This window comes from Pseudonaja textilis, chromosome 1 (genome assembly GCF_049901715.1).
Source record: "Pseudonaja textilis isolate UNSWEBS1 chromosome 1, rPseTex1.2, whole genome shotgun sequence".
NCBI classification, from domain to species: domain Eukaryota; kingdom Metazoa; phylum Chordata; class Lepidosauria; order Squamata; family Elapidae; genus Pseudonaja; species Pseudonaja textilis.
In genome coordinates this window covers 119,954,014-119,981,916 of record NC_141990.1, presented here as the reverse complement: position 1 = coordinate 119,981,916, position 27,903 = coordinate 119,954,014, and the positions used below count along the sequence as shown (strand labels likewise).

At 37.1% G+C, this 27,903-nt stretch overlaps 1 protein-coding gene across 1 annotated transcript in view; it reads right to left on the bottom strand.

The window, feature by feature from the left end:
* The window catches only part of LOC113455276 (protein eyes shut homolog), a 214,301-nt gene that overhangs the window by 128,407 nt on the left and 57,991 nt on the right, over nucleotides 1–27,903 (bottom strand). The window contains exon 2 of the mRNA XM_087915874.1: nucleotides 5,319–6,210. Coding sequence (XP_087772000.1) covers nucleotides 5,319–6,210 — 892 coding nt within the window. The remainder of the gene's footprint in view (nucleotides 1–5,318; nucleotides 6,211–27,903) is intronic.

Genomic DNA, 27,903 nt, shown 5'->3' with positions numbered 1-27,903 from the left:
CATTACCTGCAATAATGGAGGACCGCAATGGATTCTCATTTCATACATTTTACAACAAGAATACCAAGAAAAGATTTCCCCACTTCTGCTTTAACAGGATGCAATGAGCAAACCCATTCTCAAAAAAATGTCCTTTCTCTTTGGATATAAACCTGGGAAAACACTCAAGGTGAGGTCTTTGGTGCTCTCAGAGCTTGGTAATTTTGTTGCAGACATTTCATTACCCAACTAGGTAACCTCATCAATTCTAGAAGGGGATGGCCTTTGCTCTTTTTTATATATACTCCCACCAACACTGTGACAGGGCAAATCACTAGTGCAGGAAAAAAGAGAGTAAATCCCATCCTTTTCTAGCACTGATGATGCTAATGAAATGTCTGCAATAATATCACCGGGCTCAGAGACCAACAAGGACCCCATAGTTCAGGGGTGTCAAACTTATCATGATACTTCTCATGCAGTGTGAGACAGCTTTAACGCTGAACTTTGCCCAGCCTGACTATTGAGCACCAATAATTCAACCATTATATGACAGCAGGTTTCTGACAGAGCCCAAGGCTCAGGTTTTAAAATGCTAAATAATAAAAAGTGCAATAAAATTTTAAAGTGAAAAAGAGATCAAAATGGTGCATAGAGGCACTATATGGGCCCTAATAACTATATAGGAAGGTCTGTGTATGTGTGTACACAAACTCATACATAGGAATAAATGCACATATAGGAAGACAGGAAGATAGGAAGATTAGATAGATGAATGGATAGATGGACAGACAGACAGACAGATGGGAAAGGAAGGAAGGAAGGAAGGAAGGAAGGAAGGAAGGAAGGAAGGAAGGAAGGAAGGAAGGAAGGAAGGAAAGAAAGAAAGAAAGAAAGAAAAAGAAAGAAAGAAAGAAAGAAAGAAAGAAAGAAAGAAAGAAAGAAAGAAAGAAAGAAAGAAAGAAAGAAAGGTTTGAGTATTGTACAGTGCAGCTAAACGGATCCACCAAACACCCAGTCCTGAAAGCATCATACTAATGATCAAATATCACACTACTTCTATTAAAAACTAATGTTAATATCTCAAACTGGGCCCTTTGAGCTACTGGGCCCACATGCTTAAAAGACTTCTTCCCCAATACTATCCAGCTTGTGAATTGAATTCAACTGGGGATGCCCTGGGATCCCTCAATGGGGATGGCTGAAATGTGATGGCCAGGAATGAGGTCTTCTCAGGAATAGTGCATTAATTATGGAACTCTCATTCAAAAAACATTTAGCTAAAATTTTAAAAAATAACTAAAGACAAAAACACGACTATTTGCTTAACTGGTCTACTTGTAAGTTTGCTTATCTACTTTGCTTTTCTGCTTTTCTAAAAGGAACTCAACTTTATTTTTAATGCTTGCAGTTATTACTTTTTAAGCATTGCAGCTTTTATTGTCATTGTATGATATATGGCTTACCTCTTCTCTTGTAATTTGCTCTACTCTCTTCTAAGGGGAAAATAAAACAGATATTAAATAAAATAAATAGCTTTACTTACACACTCCTGTGTTGCCAAGCCTATATGTGCAAAAGACAATATCTACTAAGATGTTAACTGTTATACTTTAATAATTTGATTTTAATTATAGTGATCCTATCATTATGATCACATCTTATACTTTTAAGAATTATTGCTAATAGTCAACCTGAGGTTTTTTAATACGGAGATTGGCAAAGAATAAATATAATGATAAATATATAACTAAAAACAAAGTCTCCTTCAAATCAAACTCAACTATTTCTGACCACATTCCCATGTTCTTGACAACTGTACAAAAATGATTTGCCATTCCTTTCTTCTGGGGGTTTTCTATGTGTGTTTGTCTTTAATTCAGTTTTCAGACCTGAGATTTCCTAGTAATTTCCATTTATGTACCATTTATTTTTTTTTTAAAATTGTGCAAGGTGGAGTAATTGTTGATAAATATTAAGACATCAAGTCACACAGAATTACATTTTAAATATCCTGATGGCGCAAGTCACATAAGTATCAATTAAAAGTATGTGCAAATGAGGAAAAATGGGTTCACATTGTTTCCTATTAACTTTGAAAGTGTGGTGTGATAAAAATGTATGTCTCTTCTGTGATCACTATCAAAGCTAACATGACTATCATAAAAGTTCATGTTCATGTTACACATAAATGATAATGAAGATTTGTCTGGTTTCAGCAAGACTTTCTGAATCATGACTTATTGCTTAATATCATATAGAAGACATGCAGAAAATTAAGAACAGCAAATCATAATAAATAAACCCAGTTAGCATCATTTCAGTCATGGTCTTGAAAAGTAATTAAGATTTTAACTCAAATATCACTTTTGTGGGTGACCAACAAGGACCCCATAGTTCAGGGGTGTCAAACTTGTATTGTCATGGTGGCATCACGTGATGTATTGTGATTTTTCTCCCTTTGCTAAACTGGGCATGGACATGACCAATGCGTGATGTATCTGGCTCATGGGATGCGAGTTTGACAGCCCTGCCATAGTTCAATCCTGAGCTACAAATACTATCTTCTATTTGTTGACACTAAAGGAGATATATGTATGTAGGTGCTGAATTGAGAACACTGGGTTTATTATATGACATATAGAGCAAAACACATTATATGTAGATAATAAAAAAATGGAGTGAATGCAAAATTGGTCACCTTAGAATGACAACTCAATGGAATTAAATTAATTTATTGCCTGATGAATAACTGAAGTCACATGGATTTGAACTGATTTAATGTACATTCTGGAAGACCATGTGGAAGAGTAAAGTAGAAAGACGCCTCTATGGAACTTGTAAAGCATACATTCTTGACTCATAACTCACTGGCTAATGTCAGCCCAGAGAAAAGACATAACTGTGTTTCAAAAGGAGCATAATATATGCATTCCCTAGTTGGCACATCATTGTGTACAATAGATTCATTTCTTATCTGTAGCGGTTTTATCACACAGGCATCTAAAAGTATTTGGAGAAACATTGCTACACCTACCGTTGCCACAACTATGTCGCTGACACTGCCCAATTATTTCTGAACAGTTTCTTCTTTATAAAACAAGACAGAAAAAAAAGTGTAATCTAAACTTTCCAAAAGAATGGAGCCTTAACAAAAAAGGAAGATGAAAATACAAGAATTAAAATTAGCACGCATAAAGTGTACTATAAATGTTTCGCTTGCGTATTAATCCAAAGCAATATTATTGCTGTTGTTTCCATGGTGTTTAAATTATTATTTTAATATTATTAGCATGAAGCAATGGATTGTATATGATGCTAACACTATGGTTCCAAAATGGGCAGGTGTGATCATAAAACATATGTGTAGGAAATACAGATAGCACCAAGGGCATTGTGGGAAGAGGAATCATGTTATTGTCCCAGGAATGGAAACATGTAAAGCAAAAAAAAGGGGGAGGGAGGGAGGAAGGAAGGAAGGAAGGAAGGTGGATTTCACTGCTAACTATACAAGTGAAAGGAACTTCCAATTGCCAAATGCTGGGCAAAAGAAAGAATGGATCTTGATACAATATGTAGTTTGTGAAGCTCCAAAGACCTGTAGTTGGCAGGATGCTGATTTAAATATGTTGCACCAAAGAGATAGTTCTTACATATTTATATCTAAATGTTTAGTGCAAATGAAGATATAATCCTAGTCACAATTCCCCCCAAGGCAGTCTCGCTAAACTCATATACGTAAGATGAGCTGCATATGGTCAAATTTCAGGGGAAAATCAATGTTCCAATATTTGAATAAAAAGACATATTCTAATATTTGCTTTTCAACATGATTTAACAGCTGCCTGAAAAGACAGTTTCAGGATGAATTCTGCTTAAACATGCTGCTTAGTGGAAATTACCAATTACAAATTGCTTGTGCTTTTCCAGCATATGGGACAAAATACCATATAATTATGCTTGTCATTTGAATTTTTGCTTGTACGGTTATTCACACTTGAGCATTTTTTCCATTTTCTTTTAAATTAACACTATGAGAGCCATTATTCTCTCACTCACACCTGTGAGCTACAAATATAGAATTTATCCTAACATTTTAATCAAAACAGATTATTTCATGTTGTTTGTTTGGGCTTTACCTATAATGCTACTGTTCAAAAGCTCACGCTGTGCTTGATTCTTTATATGTTCAATGCTTTTTTTGACCTTTGTGATAAAACTGGCAATTTTTATGATCTGGGCATTTAAAGTAGATGCCGAGGGGATCCATGCTGTCTACTACATATTGTCAGTTCATTCTTAAAGACAATCTAGTATTGCATTTTTTAAGAGGTAGCTTCCGATTGTAAGCCTAGTAGGGACCGAGCTGAAAAAGATCTTTCTCATCTAACTGATTTCCATTTAACCAGCAGCTGGAATGAGAAAAGGCAGAGCTGTGTGCTAGAATGAGGGCAGGACTCTAAACTATTTCTGTATCATGATCAAAATCAGAACAGCCTTTCTGTGTTTTCATTCATGTTGGAAGAACATTGTTGATGGTGGTTGTGGCAGGAGATGTCCATTCTCCACAGGTATGTCTTAGGTCAAGGGGCTGAATACCTGTTCTCATATGCCATGATTTTGATCCAGTCTTTTGTTTGTTTGCTTGTTTGTTTTTAACAGATTAACAGAGTGGGAAGGGACCTTATAGGCAGTGGTGGGATTCAAATAATTTAACAACCGGTTCTCTGCCCTAATTATTTCTTCCAACAACCAGTTCACCAAACTGCTCAGAAACTTAACAACTGGTTCTCCCGAACTGGTGCAAACTGGCTGAATCCCACCACTGCTTATAGGTCATTAGTCCAATCCCTCCACCCAAGCAGGAGACCCTACACCATTTCTGACAGATGGCAGTCCAGTCTCTTCTTGAAAGCTTCCAGTGATGAAGCTCCCACAACTTCTGAAGGCAACTTCTGTTCCATCAGTTGATTGCTCTCACTGTCAGAAAATTTCTCCTTATTTCCAGGTTGAATCACTCCTTGTTCAGTTTCCATCCATTATTCCTTCTCTGGCCTTTGGGTGCTTTGGAAAGATCTACTCAAAGATCTACACCAAGTTTGTTTAAGATCTACACAAAGCCAAATGGTGTAATCAACATACACTAGACATTGCAAGGGTGTATGCAAGCTGGGAACCATAGATAGCAAAGAAGGCAATAGGAACAACAATGAGATTTGTACAAAAAACAACAACAGAACAGTAACAACACATTTTGCTTCTGCACAATAGAAAAGTAAATTCAAAACACATGGCCAGAAGCAGCACACTACAATTTTCAGAAATTTGCATAATCTTACCTGTAAATGAGTGGAGGCAGATGCATTCATAAGAATCTTCAACATCTTCTCTTTGGCTCTTTCTGCTAATGCAGGTGCCATGGTTGTGGCAAGGTTTACTGGAACACTTATCAATTTCTTGGCAGTACTGTCCAGAATAGGGATGACTGCAATGGCAATGATAGGCTTCATCCCAGATATGACTTAAACATTTGCCATGACCAGAGCAAAACGTTGAGTTTGAATACTTCTGACAAGCATGTGGCTTCACTGTCACATTCAATCGAAGCCCAAAATGACATAAAAGAGGTCCTTGTATTGGGACCTCTGCAAAGTAATGTGTTCCAACGCCAAGCCACTTGGGAACAATTTGATGCATCTCACTTAAACCATGGTCAAAAAGAAGCTGGTGCAGATGGACATCATTTGGTTGAGGGCATTGAACAAATCCTTCCAAGGAAACATTTGCCAGGTTCATGCCATAAGACTGAAAAGATGGCTCTGATGAAACAAAAAGCAGATCCCCCAGCTGAAGCTGCAGAGGACAAATCTGTGGTAATCTCAGAGGCACGTTGCCTGAAGTACCGCTTCCATGGTACGAATCAATATGCCAACATTCTGTGAAAAAGCTGGAGCAGATGTCTTGGCTCAGTGACCATTTCACTGTATGTACTGTTGGCTGGGTTTTCCATTCAGACATCAAGGATCTGTTACAAATTTTTTGCCCGCCTACCGTGAAAATTTGAAGGAGAAGTACTATTGTGACAACAAATGACTTTAGTTTCATTGTTTTTGAAGCTGAATCACACAGCCTGCTCTGATGATTTGGTTCTTGAGGACAGAATGGATTCCTTCCAATAAGAACTTGTTGTACTTGCTGGCCTTTTCTTTGTATTAGCTGCACTGTGTTTGCCTATGAAAAATACATAAATGAGAGACCTGAATATTTGTTATTAAATTTATAGAGCTCCCATCTCACTGTTAAATTGACGTTGGATGCAATTTGGCATGCTGGGGCTGAAAAGATAAAAACAAAAGGCAGAGGCTAGTAATAATGAGTTAGATGTTGTTTATCTCCAGTTTTGAAATGAGGCAACATGGAATAGAGATTATAACTCATATGCTAACTTGTGAATATTCACAAAGCAGCAGTGGAAGCATGTACCAATTAAGTTTATAAAGGAATCTCATGCAAAATTTGTTGCACTAATATAATAATTAGTTTGCAGACTTATAATTTAAAATATCTTCAAGATATCAGGATTCCAGCTTCTGGTTTAAGGAATTTGCAAGCTTAAATCAAAGCACCACAGGGAAAACAATTTAACATTAAAGACTATAGTAGCATTTTCAAGGGACCGATGGATCAGTCTGCTTCAATTGTATTGATTGCTAAATTCATTCTGTTCCATTTCTGCACTGAATCAAGAAAAATACAGTTTATATTATAATATGCTAAATGCAGTAAATATGTAGTTTTGAAGTTCCTTAAAATGTTCGTTTCTGGAGACTTTTTCTCCAAATATGAACTTTTAAAGCTAACATCGCCTTTTGAAGTAGACACCGTTATACATCTTAGATTTTGGTTTTAGTTTAACTGTGCTAGAATATTTATGAACCATTGCACAAGGAAACTTAATAGAAAATCCATACATCAATTTGGGGAATATGAAGAAATTCAAATTATTCCAGAATTCATAAACAATGAATTTCGCAATATCCCCAATATTTTTGTTCACTTCTGCTTTACTGTCTAGCTCATCCAGTCATAAAGAATCAAAGTGAATCTCTCAATCACAGTGGGATTGAAGACATACTGCTAGTTGAGTCTGATGGCCTCATAAAGATCTAGGACAACTGTTCTTCCTCAACTCTTCATGGACTGAATCCCTTGAAGCAGGGAATTTCTAGGGAGATAACATATTTATGATTAGAGGAATGAACAAATTATTAATGGCTGTTTCTCAGGTCATGAGACTCACCCACTCCCGCCTGTCAATTTGGAATGGGATATTTAAGTCACTATTTATTTTGAACATACTCGGAATAAAAACCTATATGCATGCAATTAGAATAATATGGTCATTAAAAATACACTGAAATTCTCAATGCAACTGGAAAACCGAGACAAACAGAACCAATTTATATTAATTGCATATCACACACTATACTGGGATGCCTCTGTGGGATCCAAGAAGCTTCTCTGGATGATTCTTCTAACCAACTGCTGGGTCTGCTACTGAGCAGACACTTTGATGACTGCTTCTGAATAATTTCTATGATAATGTATTATCACATGTGTTGCTGATTTCATTATTCCATTTAGAAACACATTACATTATTAAATAAAACTTAATAACGCACATTATATTTGTCTTCTGCTGTTTTGAGTCCTTGTGCATTTAAACTGAACATCTAAGAATCCCAAGACCGTGTTGGTGGTTCTCAATGCAAATTTGTTTCTCTTACTTTGTTTTTCACATTTTTGAACCGCCCATCAAAGGTTGTGGTTTTAAAATCAGATATTTCCCCTTGCTAATACCCACGAAAAAGGAATCACATGCTTATTTTCTCGCCTATCAGATGCATTGAGGACAGGTTTTTCAGTATAAATTTGCATTTAGAGCCCTAAATGTCAGGTGACCTCATTTTGTTTTTGTTTTTTGTTTTAATCTATCAAGATGGGAAGCGTAATTAATGGAACAATAGAGAATATGGTTTTTGGGTGAATATTTTATCAATTTTATCCAGGGAAAAGGTCAGTTAATCACAAGCCAAAGGCTTCCTAGAAACCTAGGAAGGACTGCTTTGGCTAAACAAGATATAAATTGAAGTGTTGTGGCTTGTTCAGGGCAGATGAAAGGTCAGGTAGGTTTAATATCTGCATCTGGCAACTGAGTCTCTGCAGGAACATCAGAAGCAGTTTATCCTAAATCAGACTATAGGTCCTTCTCATCCTATTTTCAACCCTGACTGACAATAGCTCTCCTTGGTTTCAAACAAGTTATTTTTTCTCCCTCATCTCTCCCTGAAGATGCTGAAGACTGATTCTGGGAGTTGTAGGATACAGAAGAGATATTTTTGTACACAGTTTTTGTCTGATGTCCATATCTGGGTTTTTTAACCTTTCAGCCAAAGCATTCACCTTGATCTCTTCTGAAGAGCTGCTTGGATTATTGACTGAACTGGAACTTGATTCAGTGTAAAGTCATGCCAAATATTTTAAAAAAATATAAACAAACATTAAACATAATTTAAATTCAAATATTAAATGTAAAGACCAAGGGAGGGATCCATTTGAATCTCAGCAGCAAATTCAGAAAAACATGGAGATTAACTTGTAGACTGTGCTTTAAGATGTGGAAGCAAACACATTTCTCTCTGTCTGTAGATGCTTCTAAATCTGGTGTCATCTTTTAAGGTTTTCTAGAATTCATTAGGACTAGCATTAGATGATTCTTAAATGGAGCATTTAAGATCTAGGCCAGTGATGCCTAACCTTTTGGTTGTGGCGTGCATGCGCACATGCGTGTCTGCACCCATAATACAATACATGCATGACCCCCCACCCCCTGTGCATGTGCATGCATCCCCCACATCATGTGTGCCTCTGCACATGTGTGCATGACCTTCCTGTGCATGCCATCCACTTTGGCACATATACGGCAGATACCCGACAATCAGCTGGTATGCACAGCAGATACCTGGCAATCAGCTGGCTGGCAGGAGGCGTGTGCGCATGCTCAGTGGATCTGTTCTGAGTGACAGCTCGCGTGCCAGCAGAAATGGCTCTGCATGCCACTTCTGGCATGCATGCCATAGGTTCGCTATCACGGATCTAGGCCCACCTGCAGAATGGAATGGGAGGGATTAAACAACACTCTAGGTAACACAACTGTGTTCCGTTTTCTATTTTTTAGTAAGGTTATGGTAAAGTGTGATCTTGACCAGAGCTATTGTGGATGGAAACGCTTCTATCTTTCCTCCCAGTTACTTGATCTGTAAAATCTACTCCATTAGTGGTTTAGGAAAAAGGTCTACAGTTGACAATTGGATTTCAATTTTCTTCTATAAATATTCTTATGGTAGAGTGAATGTGCTTCTATATATGGATACTAACTGTCTGCTATATTGTGTTTGAACTACTGTTTGTCACGAAGTGGTTTTGCTTAATGCTTTTCATCAGTTGCTTGCATCTTACAAAGCAATATCCTGAATGAAGTTTAAACATGATCTTAAGACAGTTACAATTACTTCTTTTTGAATCAATAATATTTTATATTACTCTATCTTATAACACCAGTACAAATACTTTTCCATTTGTGAAATCTACTTTATAGCACAATATTTGTGCTTGCATGGCTATTCAATTTTCAGGTAAAACACTAGGATTTAAAATCATTTTCTATCCATTGGTGAGATTGAGCCAGGCACCATTTAAAAAAAAAAATTCTTTCAAGAAATTGTATACTGGTTGTACACATTCAGCAAAATTAAGTCACACAAAATAGCAAGGAATTGCCATACACCATTCTTTCTTTCTTTCTTTCTTTCTTTCTTTCTTTCTTTCTTTTTCTTTCTTTCTTTCTTTCTTTCTTTCTTTCTTTCTTTCTTTCTTTCTTTCTTTCTTTCTTTCTTTCTTTCTTCATTTATTTCCTTATAAACTACCCTTCCTTCAAGAGCTCAGTTTGAAGAATCAATCTAAAGATCTCACTATGGAAAGCCAATAATGATCTGGTGGATAAGGCACTAGGCTAGAAACCAGGGATCATGAGTTCTAACAAGGTATTCTCAACCAAATGTTCAAAAGCTCTGAATAAATTAACAAGAAACAAGCTGATTAAAATAACCAATAAAGATTTCCAAAATTCAGAAAGGCCCTTTCTTTAGGCAAATTCAATGCCCTTCCAACCTCCATTACTGAAGAAAGATACCTCCCCCCCCCAATCCCCTGTGAAGAAAGACCGGGCCCATAATTGAATTGATGGAACATGTTATACTCTATTGTCGTCTCTAGGCAGGTGGACACCAGGAGCAAGTGAGCAGAGAGCCTCCCTATCCAGGCATAACTAGTGTACAATATAAAGTTGAGAAAAAGCAAAGCGGTTCATTTTTGTCATCTTCAACACCAGCATTATTTTCACTGTTATAATTAAGTTATCTACTTCTATGAGAAGTAGAGACTCAATTATTAACTATAAAAAAAAAATAATTTCCATCCATTCTACCACCAAGAATCTGGGTTGGGAGATGGCAGCTGGAGTTCAATGCTTACTCTTACTTGAAGAACAATTATCAATCATTGAATACAATATTCCGCACTATCTTTCACCCCAGAAACCTTTAAGAGAATAAATGTCAACCTTTACTTTATTCTTTTTTTTTTAACCAAGAGACCACATTTCCTGAACAATTTTGAGCAGTGTACAACAGAAATTAGAGTTTTCTTCTGCCTCAATGAAGCTTAAAATTACTCTGCTCCAAGTCTCACCATGTTGGAGTACAGCCCTACTTACTACCTAGATTCAGCAACTCCTTTCATTTGGCAAGTAATTTCCTTTGAAAGAAAACCACTCTTATTTTGACCAAAGCAAACTAGGCTGTGCTTAAGGACCAATGCGATATGTGTTGGAAAGTAATAATTAACATAAGAACCGAGCTGTGCAAGGAGGCATAAATTTGTAAGAGTGTAGTGCAGCGAGAATACATGATCAAAGCAAATATTTTTTAAAAACCTCTCAACTTTATTCCCTGCTGCATATTCATATTCTAGCTTTCCGCCTTGGCCTGCATTTGAGTAGATCCTTCAAATTTGACTGACTTTTTTCAAATGACTTTTTCTACTGACAAAATATCTGTAAAAATCCCAAATTGTTATGAACTGACTGCAGAGGACTCAGATTTCACTGACAGTATAGAACGCAAGGTGTAAAATAATCATCATAAATATATCCTGTTACTGCTGATATGAGGCGGCTGGCTTTGACATAGATCACCTGATTTTTTTAAAAAAAAAAAACTGACTCTGGAGATACATATTTGAGAACATCCCCTAACTCTCTCTTCTTTTCTCCTTTACTTACGATTTAAAAACAAAAATCATGAGTTTGTACACTCAGTAAATCTTCCCCCACAATATCATGATACTTCTCGTGCATTGCGAGACAGCTTTAATGCTGAACTTTGCCCAGCCTGACTATTGAGCACCAATAATTCAACCATTCTATGACAGCAGGTTTCTGACAGCGCCCAAGGCTCAGGTTTTAAAATGCTAAATAATAAAAAGTGCAATAAAATTTTAAAGTGAAAAAGAGATCAAAATGGTGCATAGAGGCACTATATGGGCCCTAATAACTATATAGGAAGGTGTGTGTGTACAAAAACCCATACATAGGAATAAATGCACATATAGGAAGACAGGAAGATAGGAAGATTAGATCGATGAATGGATAGATGGACAGACAGACAGACAGATAGGAAAGAAAGAGAAAGGAAAGGAAAGGAAAGGAAAGGAAAGGAAGGAAGGAAGGAAGGAAGGAAGGAAGGAAGGAAGGAAGGAAGGAAGGAAGGAAGGAAGGAAGGAAGACAGAAAGAAAGAAAGAAAGAAAGAAAGAAAGAAAGAAAGAAAGAAAGAAAGAAAGGAAGGAAGGAAGGAAGGAAGGAAGGAAGGAAGGAAGGAAGGAAGGAAGGAAGGAAGGAAGGATAGGTTTGAGTATTGTACAGTGCAGCTAAACGGATCCAACAAACACCCAGTCCTGAAAGCATCATACTAATGATCAAATATCACACTACTTCTATTAAAAACTAATGTTAATATCTCAAACTGGGCCCTTTGAGCTACTGGGCCCACATGCTTAAAAGACTTCTTCCCCAATACTATCCAGCTTGTGAATTGAATTCAACTGGGGATGCCCTGGGATCCCTCAATGGGGATGGCTGAAATGTGATGGCCAGGAATGAGGTCTTCTCAGGAATAGTGCATTAATTATGGAACTCTCATTCAAAAAACATTTAGCTAAAATTTTAAAAAATAACTAAAGACAAAGACACGACTGTTTGCTTAACTGGTCTACTTGTAAGTTTGCTTATCTGGTCTACTTGTAAGTTTGCTTATCTACTTTGCTTTTCTGCTTTTCTGCTTTTCTAAAAGGAACTCAACTTTATTTTTAATGCTTGCAGTTATTACTTTTAAGCATTGCAGCTTTTATTGTCATTGTATGATATATGGCTTACCTCTTCTCTTGTAATTTGCTCTGTTCTCTTCTAAGGGGAAAATAAAACAGATATTAAATAAAATAAATAGCTTTACTTACACACTCCTGTGTTGCCAAGCCTATATGTGCAAAAGACAATATCTACTAAGATGTTAAGTGTTATACTTTAATAATTTTGATTTTAATTATAGTGATCCTATCATTATGATCACATCTTGTGCTTTTAAAAATTATTGCTAATAGTCAACCTGAGGTTTTTTAATACTGAGATTGGCAAAGAATAAATATAATGATAAATATATATAACTAAAAATAAAGTCTCCTTCAAATCAAACTCAACTATTTCTGACTACATTCCCATGTTCTTGACAACTGTACAAAAATGATTTGCCATTCCCTTCTTCTGGGGGTTTTCTATGTGGATTTGTCTTTAATTCAGTTTTCAGACCTGAGATTTCCTAGTAATTTCCATTTATGTACCTTTTAAAAAAAATGTGCAAGGTGGAGTAATTGTTGATAAGTATTAAGACATCAAGTCACACAGAATTACATTTTAAATATCCTGATGGCGCAAGTCACATAAGTATCAATTAAAAGTATGTGCAAATGAGGAAAAATGGGTTCACATTGTTTAATATTAACTTTGAAAGTGTGGTGTGATAAAAATGTACGTCTCTTCTGTGATCACTATCAAAGCTAACATGACTATCATAAAAGTTCATGTTCATGTTACACATAAATGATAATGAAGATTTGTCTGCTTTCAGCAGGACTTTCTGAATCATGACTTATTGCTTAATATCATATAGAAGACATGCAGAAAATTAAGAACAGCAAATCATAATAAATAAACTCAGTTAGCATCGTTTCAGTCATGGTCTTGAAAAGTAATTAACATTTTAAGTCAAATATCACTTTTGCGTGTTTGTTTTATATAAAAAAAATAGAAAAATCTGGATAAGGAAGTTTAAAGAATAATGACCCTTCAATTCAGTGAGAAAGGCTTCCTGAAAAACTTCCAATGGATATTAAATAATTTGGATTTTATGATAATTTTGACTGATTTTAACAAAGTAATGAAAATGCAGAATATATTAATCATGTAGATATTCCCATATCCATAGTTCTTCATATCAGTTGTCTGTTCCTCTCCTCCAGATTGACCTTATATATTGCAAAGGTTATGATATACATTGTTGTGATTGGCAAACAACGCAAAACTGGTTTACTCACACCTCCAACTTTTCATGTTTGTTATGTTTACCTTTTACTTTTGACTGACTCTGCAAAGAGAAGTCTTCATTTATGCAAAGATTTCCCATACAAACAAATCATAAATCTATATACTGTATATATAAGCAAAATACCACTCACGCATATTCACAATATCTCCAAAACCATAAAGCTTACAAACTTAAAATTTGGCAAGTATGTATATTCCTCTTGGCTTCTAGGTGCTCACTAAGAAAGGATGTTTTGAAGTGACCATCAGAGCATTAGTATTTCATATATTATTATTAACATGCTCTGATGCTAAGGAGTTCTACTCCCCCTCCACACCTGAAAAAAAATTATTCCAAATGTAAAATACAAACAGAGGAGAAGATTTTCAGTTTTAGTTTCACAGCAACAACCAGCTTTAGTACAGAACAGTTGAGCTAAGCGCTGCCCGGGCTCTTTGCTGTCTCCTTCTTGCTCACACAGCAAATACTGTTTCAGTTTCCAAACAGCCCTCAACTCTCACACACTGACAGGACGCTAGCCAGTTGAATGCTATAGGCAGAGGTACAATTTTCCCCCTTATTTTCCTCCCCAAAAACTAAGCCCAATCACATAGCTTTGTAGTGAAGCACGGGTATAGAGCTAGTGCTTTCATGTTTTCAATATAGTTGTATCTTCTGGTTCTAACTGCTTGAAGGATCACAAGTATCTATGCCTTCTGAACTCCAGATTCATATTATCCCTTCTGTTAAAGTGTTAGCTACAACATCTTGTTTTTGCTCAGTTTGAGCTTTGAGATGATCTGTAAACAACAGTTTGCTACTCTTTAACCATTGACTCTTACCAATGTTTTTCAATAATCCTGAATTCTGATCCCATACATATTATCAGTATACTTTCTTTCCTGCTTACTTTTATGATACACACAAGACCGGTAACACTTTCCAATTTTAGTTATTTTAATATTAAGGTCTATTAATAACATTCTAATCATGAATGTGGAGGGTTGAAGTGATAGGGCTGTTAAGGTGCATAGACCCACATACCCACACACCAGGTGCCTTCAAAATAAAAGCAATGAAGTTGTATTGCATGCATGGTGTATTTGCATTTGATTACTAATTTCTGATTGACCTCACATGGGCCAGACAGGGGCAGCTAAAAGGCGAAATGTAGCCTAAGGACCATAAAATGCCTAGATTTGCTCAAAACAACAGCTTCTGAAGAAAATTATAATTTAATTTGTAAATCCAATCTCAAAACTAATAAAGGCAGTACTATTCAGTAGTATAATTGCATCTAAAATATCTCAGCAGTCTTGGGTATTTGCTTGGTATTATCTTGCTTTCAGGGAACTTTATACTGAAATAGATGTACTTTAAGTGATGAAGTAGTATCTTTTACTAAAGTGAAATAACAATTCCTTTTTTTTTCTACAAATGTTTAAGCCTTGTTCTCTTCTGTACTGCTATGCGGAAAATATATAAGGGATCTCAGTTATCCTTCACTTCAGTAATAAAGTTTGTTATCCAGAAGAAATGCTTAATTTTTTGGGAATGGAGGAGATAAGACTTAGATAAAGCATAGGCTTTCCAAATGTTTATATTCAAATACGACAAGAATATACGAGAATTTTAGTCCAATGGCTTCTTGAAAGCCAAGTAGCCCTTGCTCCAATTCTAGGGTTCAGTATAGTGCGATCAGAAACAATTGTCATTGTTTGTTGTGAGATGAAGATCATTTTACAATTGAGACTGTGATGCAATCCAATGCTACAGAAAGGGTTTTTTTTCCAGTCTGCACAGTGATTTCTCCCCTTAAGAAAGCCAGTGTACCTGTGAAACAGAAAATTGAATTGGCAAGACTGTGGGGAGCCTATTTTAAAGCCAGAAAAACAAAAGTCTCAGATTTTGCCTCTATTACATTATTTAGCTTTTCTGTTTTATGAAATGGAAGATTTGGTTAAATCAATGTCTTATGTATTAATGTTTTCACCTGCAGAATTAAGGATTAGTTTAACAATGGCACTTAAATCAGGAATTCTATGGGTTGCATCCAGATTCAATCATATTTAAACATACTAAAATCAATGGGACTTAGCATTAATCGTTTTCATAATGTGACAACTGTAAATCTGTAGACTAGGCCATATTTATGTATTTTATTAGATTTTTAAAAAATCCTGCCTTCATTATTTTATAAATAAGTCAGGGTGGCGAACATACATAATACTCTTTTCTCCTCCTATTTTCCTCACAACGACCCTGTGAGGTGGGTTGGGGCTGAGAGAGAGTGATTTGAGCAAAGTCACCTAGCCAGCTTCCATGCCTAAAGTGGGACTAGAACTCACCATCTCCTGGCTTCTAGGTAAGCACCTTAACCACGACACTAAACTGGGTGTATGAATCTTTATTGCTATTTTATTTTTTTTGTTCATTCTTAATTTATTCACAGCTTTTGAATGTTGGCTTAGAATAGATCATTATTTTTTTTAACAGATTTATGAAATAAATATGGTTATTTTGTTTTAAATCTCTTCCAATTAAATCATGTTCTCACTTATCTATGTCTTATTTTTAAAGAGAGAGACTATTTCCTTTTTTAATGTATAAATAAGCTTGTTATAAACTAATAAATTGCATCTTCAGAATGCAACTAACCAGATTATCCATTCTCACAACAAGATAAATGATGGTGAGACCAAAGCTCAGCAGAGCAGAGCAGAGCAGAGCAGAGCAAAACTCTAGGAAAGCAAGTGTGGGTAACATCTTTACTTTTAGTTTTGCCACTTTGTGTCTGGGTAAGGATGAGGTAGCATTGGTTCCTCTGTTTTTCTTTCATGGCTTAGAGTTCTGTTGAAACACTTGTCCTGCATTCAAGATGCGGGGGGCGGGGGGGGGGGGTTCCAACTGGTTCTCCCCAATGACCAGCTGAACTGGTCATTAATTTTATGGCCAGTTCTGCAAACAGGCAAATTTGAAAAATTCAAAACTGAGTGGAGCAAGTGGTCAGTTTTAAGTTTTGGGGTGTTACCCTAAAAGAGGACCTAACCTGGGATGCCCACATTGCAGCCCTGGTCAAAAGGACCCAGCAGAGATTATACTACCTGAGACTTCTCAGAAAACAACAACTGAATGAAAAACTGCTGGTGACCAGCTACTGCTGCACCATAGAGAGCATTTTAACATACCACACCTTTGTATGGGTTTGCCAATTGCACAGTGGCAGATAGGAAAGCACTCCAGAGGGTTAATGTCATTGCCCAGAAGATTATTGGTTGCCCTCTTCCTGCTTTGGAAGAGCTTTATAGTTCCCACTGCCTTAAGAAAGTTCAAATCATTTTCAAAGATGCATCTCATCCTGGGAACCCTTTTTTTGAACTATTACCATCTGGCAGACAGTACAGGATAATAAAAACAAGGACAAATAGGCTGAAAAACAGCTTCTATCACAGGGCAGTATCTCTTTTGAATTCTGCTGTATAGTACAGTGTTGGTCTGGCGTTGGGGTTTTTTGGTTCAATGTGTGGAGGGTGAAGGAAGTATGTTTGTGTTTATTTTCATGGTCATGGTCAACATGTGTACTGAAGATGGTGTTTGATTTCATTGTATGAGGTGCAATGACAATAAAGTAAAGTAAAGTAAACTAAACTAAATTCCACCCCTGGCTAGCCCGGCCCACTCCATTCCGCCCCTCCCAGGAGTTCCCACATAGCCCATTTTGGATCCCAGGTAAGTGCAGGGCCACCACGGAGGCTTGGAGAGTGAAAAATGGGCCTCCCAGAGTCTCCAGAAGGCCAGAAATGATCCCATTTCCAGCTTCCAGAGAGCCTCTGGAGCCTGGGAGGCATTTTTACCCTCCCGGAAGCTCAAGGAAAGCTTCTGGAACCCAGGGAGAGCAAACATTGGGCTTCCCAGAGGCTCTGGAAGGCTGGAAACAGCCCATTTCTGACCTACAGAGAGCCTCCAGTGGATGCCATTTTTGCCCTCCCGGAAGCTTGAGGAATGCTTCCGGATCCTGGGGAGGGCAAAAAACGGGCCTCCCAGAGGTTCTGGAAAGTTGGAAAGGTTGGGCCAGCTTCTGTACTTCAATGTCAAGTACATTGAGTATTTGTAGGTAGAACAGAAGCTTTTCAGTGCATACTAAAAATACTAGGAATTGCCAGAGAAATCCTCCCTTTTTAGAAAGAAAAGAAAGAAAGAAAGAAAGAAAGAAAGAAAGAAAGAAAGAAAGAAAGAAAGAAAGAAAGAAAGAAAGAAAGGAGGGAGGGAGGGAGGGAGGGAGGGAGGGAGGGAGGAAGGAAGGAAAGAAAAAGAAAGAAAGAAAGAAAGAAAGAAAGAAAGAAAGAAAGAAAGAAAGAAAGAAAGAAAGAAAGAAAGAAAGAAAGAAAGAAATGATCTCTCTACTCTGATAGCCTATTGAAATACTTCTTCCTTACACATAAATTATTTTATCTTTTTTTACTGCAAGAGGGAACATAATTGTTAGCTGCTAATCAGATCACTAAAAGCTGACCTTATTTTAATAACATATTAATGTAACAAGCATTAATGAATAAGGTAACTTACAGACAGGGAAATTAGGCTCTCAGGAAGCAGCCTTTTCATGCCTCCTAGTCTCTGTGGAGCAGGGCTCTCTCCAGGGACCCAGAACAAAGCCGAGAGAAGAAAAAAGCAATGTGAAGCCCCCGTGTTTGCTGAAGGAAGCACTGTCACTGTTCTACACTAATGGCCATCATGTATAATTAATAAAAATAATCCTTCTTTCAAATAGGTAACAGGAATGAAAAATCCTGATGCTGCTTATTCTCAAGCTGCTTTCAGCTGTCTATCAGCAGGAACACTGCTTGTGTTTTGAAGAACAGCTACGAACAATCCAATACTCTTGTGCCTTCTCTTTTGCTGCAGAAGCTGTAATTTGGGGAGAATGTTGGTGGTGGGAAGAAACACAGTTCAGGTTGCTTTCATAGGTTTATGGCAAAGGTCTCCAAACTTGGCAACTTTAAGACTTGTGGACTTCAACTCCCAGAATACCCTGGTTTATGGGATATGCCACAGGCAGGCACAAGGACTATGGGCAAGCCACCAAGGGCCATGGGAGAGTGCTACGGAGCAGGGACTTGCCAGCAAGGCCACAGAGAGGCAGGGGAGTGCTGCAGGTAGGTGCACTCTACAGAGTGGGGATCCAGAGGGGCATGCTACAAAATATGACATCCCTGGGACCCCATACTTTGTAGCGGGATCCTAAGGAGAAAAAGTGGCAGGAATGATCTTTCCTGCTGGCTTCCTCACCGATTTATGGAAAGTTGGCAGGGAAAGTTGCAAATGGCAATTACATGACCATGGGATGCTGCAACCACCATATGCACACGCTGCTTGCCACGTGGCCCAAGTGCCCAAATCTTGATGATGTGATCCTGCAACAGTCAGAACTTTGAGAGCCAGTCATAAGTCTCATTTAACACCATTGCAATTTTTGAAAGGTCACTGAATTAGTGGTTGTAACTCAAGGATTTCTTATATGTGCCCCCCTCCCCTCCAATATTTCTGCTTCCTAGATAGAGACAGGTTGGTTTACACTTAAAAGCACTGGTGTAGAAATTGTGAGACTGTGTTTGGTAATCCTGCCTTACACATAAAGCTTGCTGGGTGACTTTGCATCAGTTATCTCTCTAAGCCCTAGGAAGAAAGCAATAATATGCCACTTCCCAAAAAAATGTAGCCAAGAAAATTTGCAGAGGTCACTCAATATAATTTCCAAGAATCATAACTGATTTGAAGGTACACTCACAAGCATGCATGCACACGCATGTGTGTGTGTGCGCACACACACACACACACACACACACACACACACACACACACAAGAAGCATTGATCTATACCAAGTGATTGACTCAGTCTATCATTTCTATAAACAAATAATGTAATTACCTCAATCACAATTTGCTAGTTTGCACTAATGTCAGAAGCACCGAAGCGCTTCCGGGTTGAAAGGATTAGCCGGTAACATCACCATTGCCTTTGGGATGGGCTCCTTTCATATCCCCAGCAGGAGCTGGAGTAAAGGATGAAAGCTCAACCCCACCCCACAGCAGCTCTCAGGTCTCAAATGTGTGCTTGCTAACCTCCTTCCAATCACTCAAGCCATCGTGTTTCCTTTAATTTGCCAATCATGAATATAGAAAGAAACTACTCTTTTCTTTTCTAATTCTGTTCCATTTCATTTGGTATAATTTTCCTCTAAGATACAAGATTTTTCCCCTTGACACACACTGTTGTGCACCATTCTTCCTATTCTTGCATTTTGCCCACCCAAAACATCAAATTACACAATTTGAAGATCTGGGCATTCAGGAGGATGATTGAGCCATGATATCCATAAGGAATACTGGAAGAAAAAATAAAGTCAGTCTACTTTGAAATGTGAAGGAAATAAAATATTCTGACATTCTTAATTACTGCATTGTAGCATGGCTGGAAATTCTGATTGCTTTATTTAAGAATATTCAAGGTGCTTTGAATGTCCAAAACCTCTTTAGTAGTCAAGTATAGTTAAAGAATAATTAACAACGCATGTTATGAGTAATTAGTTTCTATGATAAAGTGCAGCCACAGAAATGTGTTTCATAATCAGACCTACTTATAGGGTTTCCCTCTGATAACAATTAAATTTGAATCATGATATGGATGCAACAGCATAATGTGTGAAGGACTGTTGGAAGAATTGAGTTTTGGAGGGACTAGAAATTAATTGGCCTTCATAGCTTGTCAAAACAATTAAAGCAATAGTGTCTGATTTTAAGGTGATTCATATCACTAATGTCCATTATCATCTTGTGGGATTTCCATTTTCTATGGATGTGCCTGACTTACGAAATAGCACCCTCTCCCTTTTAAGGTTAGTATGGACCAACTCTGTTGGGCTTTCATACAGAATAGAATAGAGTAGAGTAGAGTAGAGTAGAGTAGAGTAGAGTAGAGTAGAGTAGAGTAGAGTAGAGTAGAGTAGAGTAGAACAGAACAGAAAACTTTATTGGCCAAGTGTGATTGGACACACGAGGAATTTGTCTTGGTGTAAATACTCTCAGTATACATAAAGAAAAGGTACATTCATTAAGAATCAAGAATCATAACATACAACACTTAATGATAGTCATAGGGTACAATCAACAATCAAATCATACTAGGAAACAGTCAATTGGGAGGGGATGGGTGATAAGAAGTGGTAAGAAGATTAACAGTAATAGTAGTGTACACTTTGTAAATAGTTGAACAGTGTTGAGGGAATTATTTGTTTAGCAGAGTGATGGCTTTCGGGAAAAAACTGTTCATGTGTCTAGTTGTTCTGTGTGCAGTGCTCTATAGCATCGTTTTGAGGGAAGGAGTTGAAACAGTTTATGTCCGGGACGTGAGGGCTCTGTAAATATTTTCACAGCCCTCTTTTTGACTCATGCAGTATACATGTCCTCAACTGAAGGCAGGTGGTAATTGTTTTTTTCTGCAGTCCTAATTATCCTCTGAAGTCTGTGTCTGTCCTGTTGGGTTGCAGAACCAAACCAGACAGTTATAGAGGTGCAAATGATAGACTCAACAATTCCTCTGTAGAACTGTATCAGCAGCTCCTTGGGCAGTTTGAGATTTCTGAGTTGGCGCAGAAAGAACATTCTTTCATTGTGCTTTTTTTATGTTTTTGATGTTAGGTTCCATTTTAGTTCATGTGATATAGTAGAAATTTGAAATTTGAAGGTCTCTACTGTTGATACTGTATTGTCTAGTATTGTAAGAGGTGGTAGTGTAGGAGGGTTTCTTCTAAAGTCTACCACCATTTCTATGGTTTTGAGTGTGTTCAGTTCCAGATTGTTCCGGTTACGCCATGAGGCAAGTTGTATAACCTCCTGTCTGTATGCAGATTAATCGTTGTCTCAAATGAGACCAATCACTGTTGTGTCATCAGCAAACTTCAGTATTTTAACAGATGGATCGTTTGAGATGCAGTCATTGGTATATAGGGAGTAGGGAAGTGGAGATAGCACACAGACTTGTGGGGGGGGGGGGGCTATGCTGATTGTACAGGTATCAGATGTGATTCTGCCTAACTTCACCTGCTGCTTCCCATCTGTTAGGAAGCTTATGATCCACTTACAAGTGTGTTCAGGTACCGCTAGTTGGTTTAATTTACTTAGAAGAGTTTCTGGAATGATGGTATTGAATGCTGAACTGAAGTCTACAAAGAGGACCCTTGTGTAGGTATTTGGAGATTCAAGGTGTTGTAGGATGTAATGCAGAGCCTTGTTAACAGCATCATCTGTCGACCTATTTGCTCGGTATGCAAACTGCATGGGATCTAACAGCAGATCTGTGATGGTTTTCAGGTGGGATAGCAGAAGCCTTTCAAAGATTTTCATAACTACAGATGTTAGAAGAATTGGTCTGTAGTCATTCAGTTCTTTGATGGAGGGCTTCTTTGGCACTAGGATGATGGTAGAACGTTTGAAGCAGGAAGGAACATAGCACATCTCTAGTGATCTATTGGAGATTCGGGTGAAGATGGGGGCCAATTGGTCAGCACAGACTTTTAAGCAAGAAGGAGTTATCTTGTCTGGCCCTGGTGCTTTTCCTGGCTTCTGTCTGTGTAATAGTTCTTGCACTTCTTTTTCTGTGATCACTGGAGGTTGTGAGTCCAATAGATTGGGGCCAGTTGTAGGAGGCTTGGCTGTTGTTGGTGTGTTTGAGATGTGGGTTGTGGAGATAGGTGGCTGTAGTTTCTTTTCAAACCTGCAGTAAAACACATTCAGGTCATCTGCTAGTTGTTGATTTCCTTCTGCCTGGGAAGGAGGCTTGATGAAGCAGTGATGTTTTTAAGAGTTTTCCACATGTTTGCTGGTTCATTTGTTGAGAATTGATTCTTTAACTTTTCAGAGTAGCTTCTTTTTGCTGCTCTGATCTCTCTTGTTAATATGTTTCTGGCCTGGTTGTATAGCAATCTGTCACCTTTTCTGTAGGCTTCCATTTTGGAATGACGTAGCTGCTTAAGTTTAGCTGTGAACCAAGGTTTATTATTACTATATATTTGCAGGTTCCTTGTTGGTACACATAAGTCTTCGCAGAAGCTAACATATGATGTTACAGTATCTGTGAGCTCATCTAGGTCTGCAGAGGCATCTTCAAAAACATTCCAATCAGTGCAATCAAGGCAGGCCTGGAGTTTCAGCTTTGCCTCATCTGACCAAGTCTTCACTGATTTAATTGTTGGTTTAATGGTTTTAAGTCTTTGTCTGTAGGCAGGTACAAGGTGAATCATGCAGTGGTCAGTGTCCTACAACTGCTCATGGTAAAGACCTATAAGCATCTTTTACTATTGTGTAGCAGTGGTCTAAAGTATTTTTGCCTCTGGTGGGACAATTTACATGCTGGAAATATTTTGGGAGCTCTTTCAAGCTCTTTGCTTGATTGAAATCTCCTAAAATGATGGGAAGGGAACCTGGGTGTTTGGCTTCAGCCTCCATAATTTGATCAGCAAGAGTTCGTAATGCCTTGTTTACACAGGCTTGTGGAGGAACATACACAGCTATTCAGAGAAATGAGGAGAACTCATGTGGAGAGTAAAATAGCTTGCAGTTGATGTGTAAAGACTCTAAGTTTTCATCACAAAACTTATATATTATAGTTATATCCTGAGACCAGCTGTTGTTGATATATAAACATAATCCTCCACCCTTTGTTTTACCTGATGTCTCTTCAATTCTGTCTGATCTAAATGTCTGAAATCCTGGGGTGTATATGGTGTTGTCCCCACGAATTTGTGGATTAAGCCAGGTTTCACTAAAACAAAGAACAGCTGAATTATGAAAATCAGAATTCCATCTATTTAAGAGATGAATTTCATCCATCTTGTTAGCCACTGAGCGTAAATTAGTCAGAAAGATTCAAGGGAGAGGAGTTTTTCTTCCCTCTATTCCTTAGTCTAAAATTCCCGCTCATTTACCTCATCTCCTCTTCTGGTGTGGTCACTTCTTTGCTTTCTTTGTTGTAATCCATAGCACCGGGGAATTGGTTAGAATCTCCTCCGCGTTTGCAAAGACAGGTGGGGGTGGGGAATCAGAAAGCTGCTCCTTAAGGAAACATTGCCTAATTCTTAGCAGATGGTCCCATGAGTGTGAAATCCATTCTGAATTGCAGATAATAAGGAATAAAGAACCCATTAGAGAGCATTTCACCGAGGCAGCCGTCGTTGGCACCATCTTGGCTGAGAGTCTGGAAACAGCTCTGGAAACCTAGCTTTTCTAACAGGCCACTGTTATTTTCTGGTTAGGTCTTATAATGTTCCTCTTTGCGGAAATACAGTACTAAATGCTTCTGTCAGGCTGAAGATCTTAACTGGAGCTTATTTCGGAGGTAGGGCTTATATTATGAGCATCCTGGAAAATCATGCTAGGACTTATTTTAGGTCTTATTTTCGGGAAAACATGGTAGTTAGCTAGATATCATCTATCTATCCATTCAATTACCAAAATAACTCTTAAGTCACTTACTTATTAAAATAAAAACAACCATAAAAACAAAGTAGAAAACAATATTAATGCAGTGTGATAAATTTGAAAGATAGGACTCTCTTTCAATTGTAGCAATCAGGAATAAATCAGTAAAACCTGAATTATCACTTTCCACCCCTGTGGCTGGCTGGCTGGCTGGCTGGCTGGCTGGCTGGCTAGATAGATAGATAGATAGATAGATAGATAGATAGATAGATAGATAGATAGATAGATAGATAGATAGATAGATAGATATCTTTGCATGAGTTAAGGTTTGAATGAACTCAGCTACATGGGCTATGTTTATAGTTCTCTAATCAAATGTATATAAATATATCTCAAAATATACAGAGACAATAATTCTCTGCAATGAACTTGCTGTAATTAAATGTGCTAGGGAATGTTGGCGTGTGTTTCATTAGGAGAATTCTTAATAGCATTTTGCTTATTTGCTACTCTCAGAATCAAGAAAATTAAATTGCTGGTTACAAAACTCATATTTATATCAGAAATACCATGTGGAGTTAATGTTGTTTAGAGCACCTCCTTTCAGTGCAACGAGAGCTTCCCTTTAAAACATATCTACTGTTTTCAACTATGTTCATGAGTTTAGACAACATTTGAAAGATATATGGTTGCTAGACATGTAAATAAGGAAAACTTGTGCTATGCCGTGTTTTTTTTTATTAAGAATTCTTTAAATGAGTAACATTTTTTGTACTCTTACAAACATCTTTTGGCTGTTTTCAAAATCCTTGAGATAACACATCTGAACCAGTATTTATACTTTGCTTCTGAATAGTATGTTACATGAAGTTACATGAAACTCCTAACATTTAGGAGCATCAATGTATCTGTATCACTATGTCATCATTTCCCAAATCCTTTAAACTCTCTGATTAAAAAAAAGCCTCTTCATTATTTTTTCTAATTAAAAAACAGTCAATAGTTCAATTCATAGAAACAGTGCCTGGGTTCTTACGTTGATCTTGGTACTAATGTGACTTATTTGTTTCATTTATTTATTTAGCACAGTTACATGATATGGCCTCTTACATCAGATGTTCCCAAACCCTGATCTGCAACCCGCTACCAGGCTGCAGCCAATTGGGAACCAGGTCACTAAAGTGGTGGGCCAGCACACAAAGCTTCATTTGCACATGTGCAGGATTTAGATTGCACGCACAAAAGCATTCCCCCTGCCACCGAAACCACCAAAGCCACTGCTGCCAGTCCACGGAACCCAACAATTTAGGGACCCCAGTCTTAAATGATTCTGGACAGCGGACAAACACAGCGACAATTAAAACAATGTAACTAATTTTAAAATGCTGAATAAAAACCAAAACCAAAACATTAAAAAGCCAAGATTGCAGAAGAATTGCAAATCACCTGGTATTGTACAACTACTTTACAGGCTCGCCACAGCATCCCCAAGATCTTTTTTTTTGCAATTCCAGAGAAATAATTTATATAATGCTCAGTTACAATTCATTATTTATTCCTTCAATCTAGGAAGAAGGAGAAAAATCATGCAAAAGTTCTGAATACAAGGAGCCACCTTTTCTATATTTTGAACCTTGAATGAAAAAGAACCATTCCAAATACATTTATATAAAAAAATAAGTGTTTAATGTGTGGACTTAATAAGGAGTCTTTGCCACATACTAAATGCAGTTACAATGATGATCTTGTCTAGCAGTGAGACAATAGGGGAAGGAATACCCAAAAGGGTTTTGGTTTTTTTTTATCATTTTGGCTCCAATTATTCTGAGAGATAAACATGCTATCCCATCTAATTAAATTAAAAGAGAAGGAATAGAAGCTTTCCAATGAGTTGATTTGATTTAGCATATCTAGGTTTGGATGTGCTTAGAGGCAATTAAATGATTTAAAAAAATCAAAATCTGTTTTAATATTTCTTTTTTAATATACAGACACACATATGCTGCTGATTAATAGCCAGACTATTGTTTTAGCAGCTGCAATTTTCACTTAATGAAAGGGGAATGTTTTCTTTGAGGGGAAAAAGAAAAAAAAGAAATACTGTAACACATAAACAAAATGCGTAAAATGAGAAAGCAGCTAGGACAATCTCACCTCATTTCAGTGAAAGATAACAGACATGGTTGCACAGTTACCATAATGTGGTTGCAATTCTATCCTCATCATTCATCCCTACATCAAAATGAATTTCAGTTGTACTAATCTGATTGCAACCCTCTCTTTTCCTGTTTATGCCATTATTAAACTTATTCTGACTCATGACTGCTTTTAGATAGGTCAGCCCTAAAATCTTTCTTCTTACCTACCGAATTTATTTTTCCTTCCTTATCTCAGCGTTCAGCTTTTAAAAACAAATGGATACATTTCATGATGAGAATCCATATCTGCTAATCAGATTACTCTTTCATCTTGTTGAGAGGCTGTATAATGTAACAGGAGCATTATCAATACCTCTTGGAAGTTGCAGGACCAATTCAATGGAGCAAAATTAACAAGTTTCAGCCTTCCTGTCAACATTCTCCATAGCTACATTCAGTCAACATCTTGTGCTTCTCAAGCTTTTTAAAGTTTAAAAGTTGTAATATCTAAATGTTTTTTTTAACTGAAAAAAAAAAATTAAATTCAAAAGTTCAGGAGTAGCATCAAAGCAGCAGCTCAGTACATAATTAGAATACTAATACTATATTTTGATTCTTTTTAAAATACCATCCTACACTACACCAGATCTTCTTAGACAACTAGTGTTGTTACTACTTAGGCACTTTAGCTCAAGAAATCACTCAGAAATTGGTAGAGCCATGGAACATCCTTTTCTCAAGATTCCTTTCCTACTCTTGTTTTAATCTGGGGAGAAAAAAAAGCTTGAAGAAATGTTTTTCCAACTCTTTCTCTCCCTTGGAAAAGGATAGTGACCTAGAGATCCAGTGAGACATATTATTCCCTGATAATCCCATGTTTAGCTATGTTGCTTATCCTTTCACTTTATTCCATAAATCATTGCTGATTACTACTAGCTAAAGACATCTTATCTTAGTGTGTTGTTCAATTAGTTTATGATTCAGTTGTTCTGTTCAGTCTAGAAAATCTGATTGGGTAAATCTCCATAGATGAATATATTATGAAAATTATGTCTCCTTTTTCATGGCAAAAAGCAAGAGAAATTGAAGATGAGAGTTACTTCATCTTTTGAAGTTCTCCCTGAGGCCAATAAGATTCCATTCCAAGCTAGGTGGGCCTTTTTCTAAATAATTTTAACTTGGGTAGATTGGCTTTTCTTATTCAGTCTGATTATAAGAACAAGTGGGGAAAAGGTTCATTTTGGAAAAGAATGTTTGTGGTGTCTCTGTAACAAGGGAAGAAGGAAACTGAATTGGTAAGTCTATTGATCTCTTCTACAAAGTCTTCATCTTACCTGAATACAGAGAAAAACTTATCTTGTCAGATAGCATTCTATATTACATAATAATACATATAGACTGGGCTATAGATTTGTAGTACAAGATGTGTCAAGAAAAATTAAACTGTACTTTTACTTACATCCTGATTTTTTGCCATTATTGATGAAATTATTGAGAAGACAGTTAAACTCATCCAGACATTATGCTTTTATTAATCTGAGTATTTTCAATTTA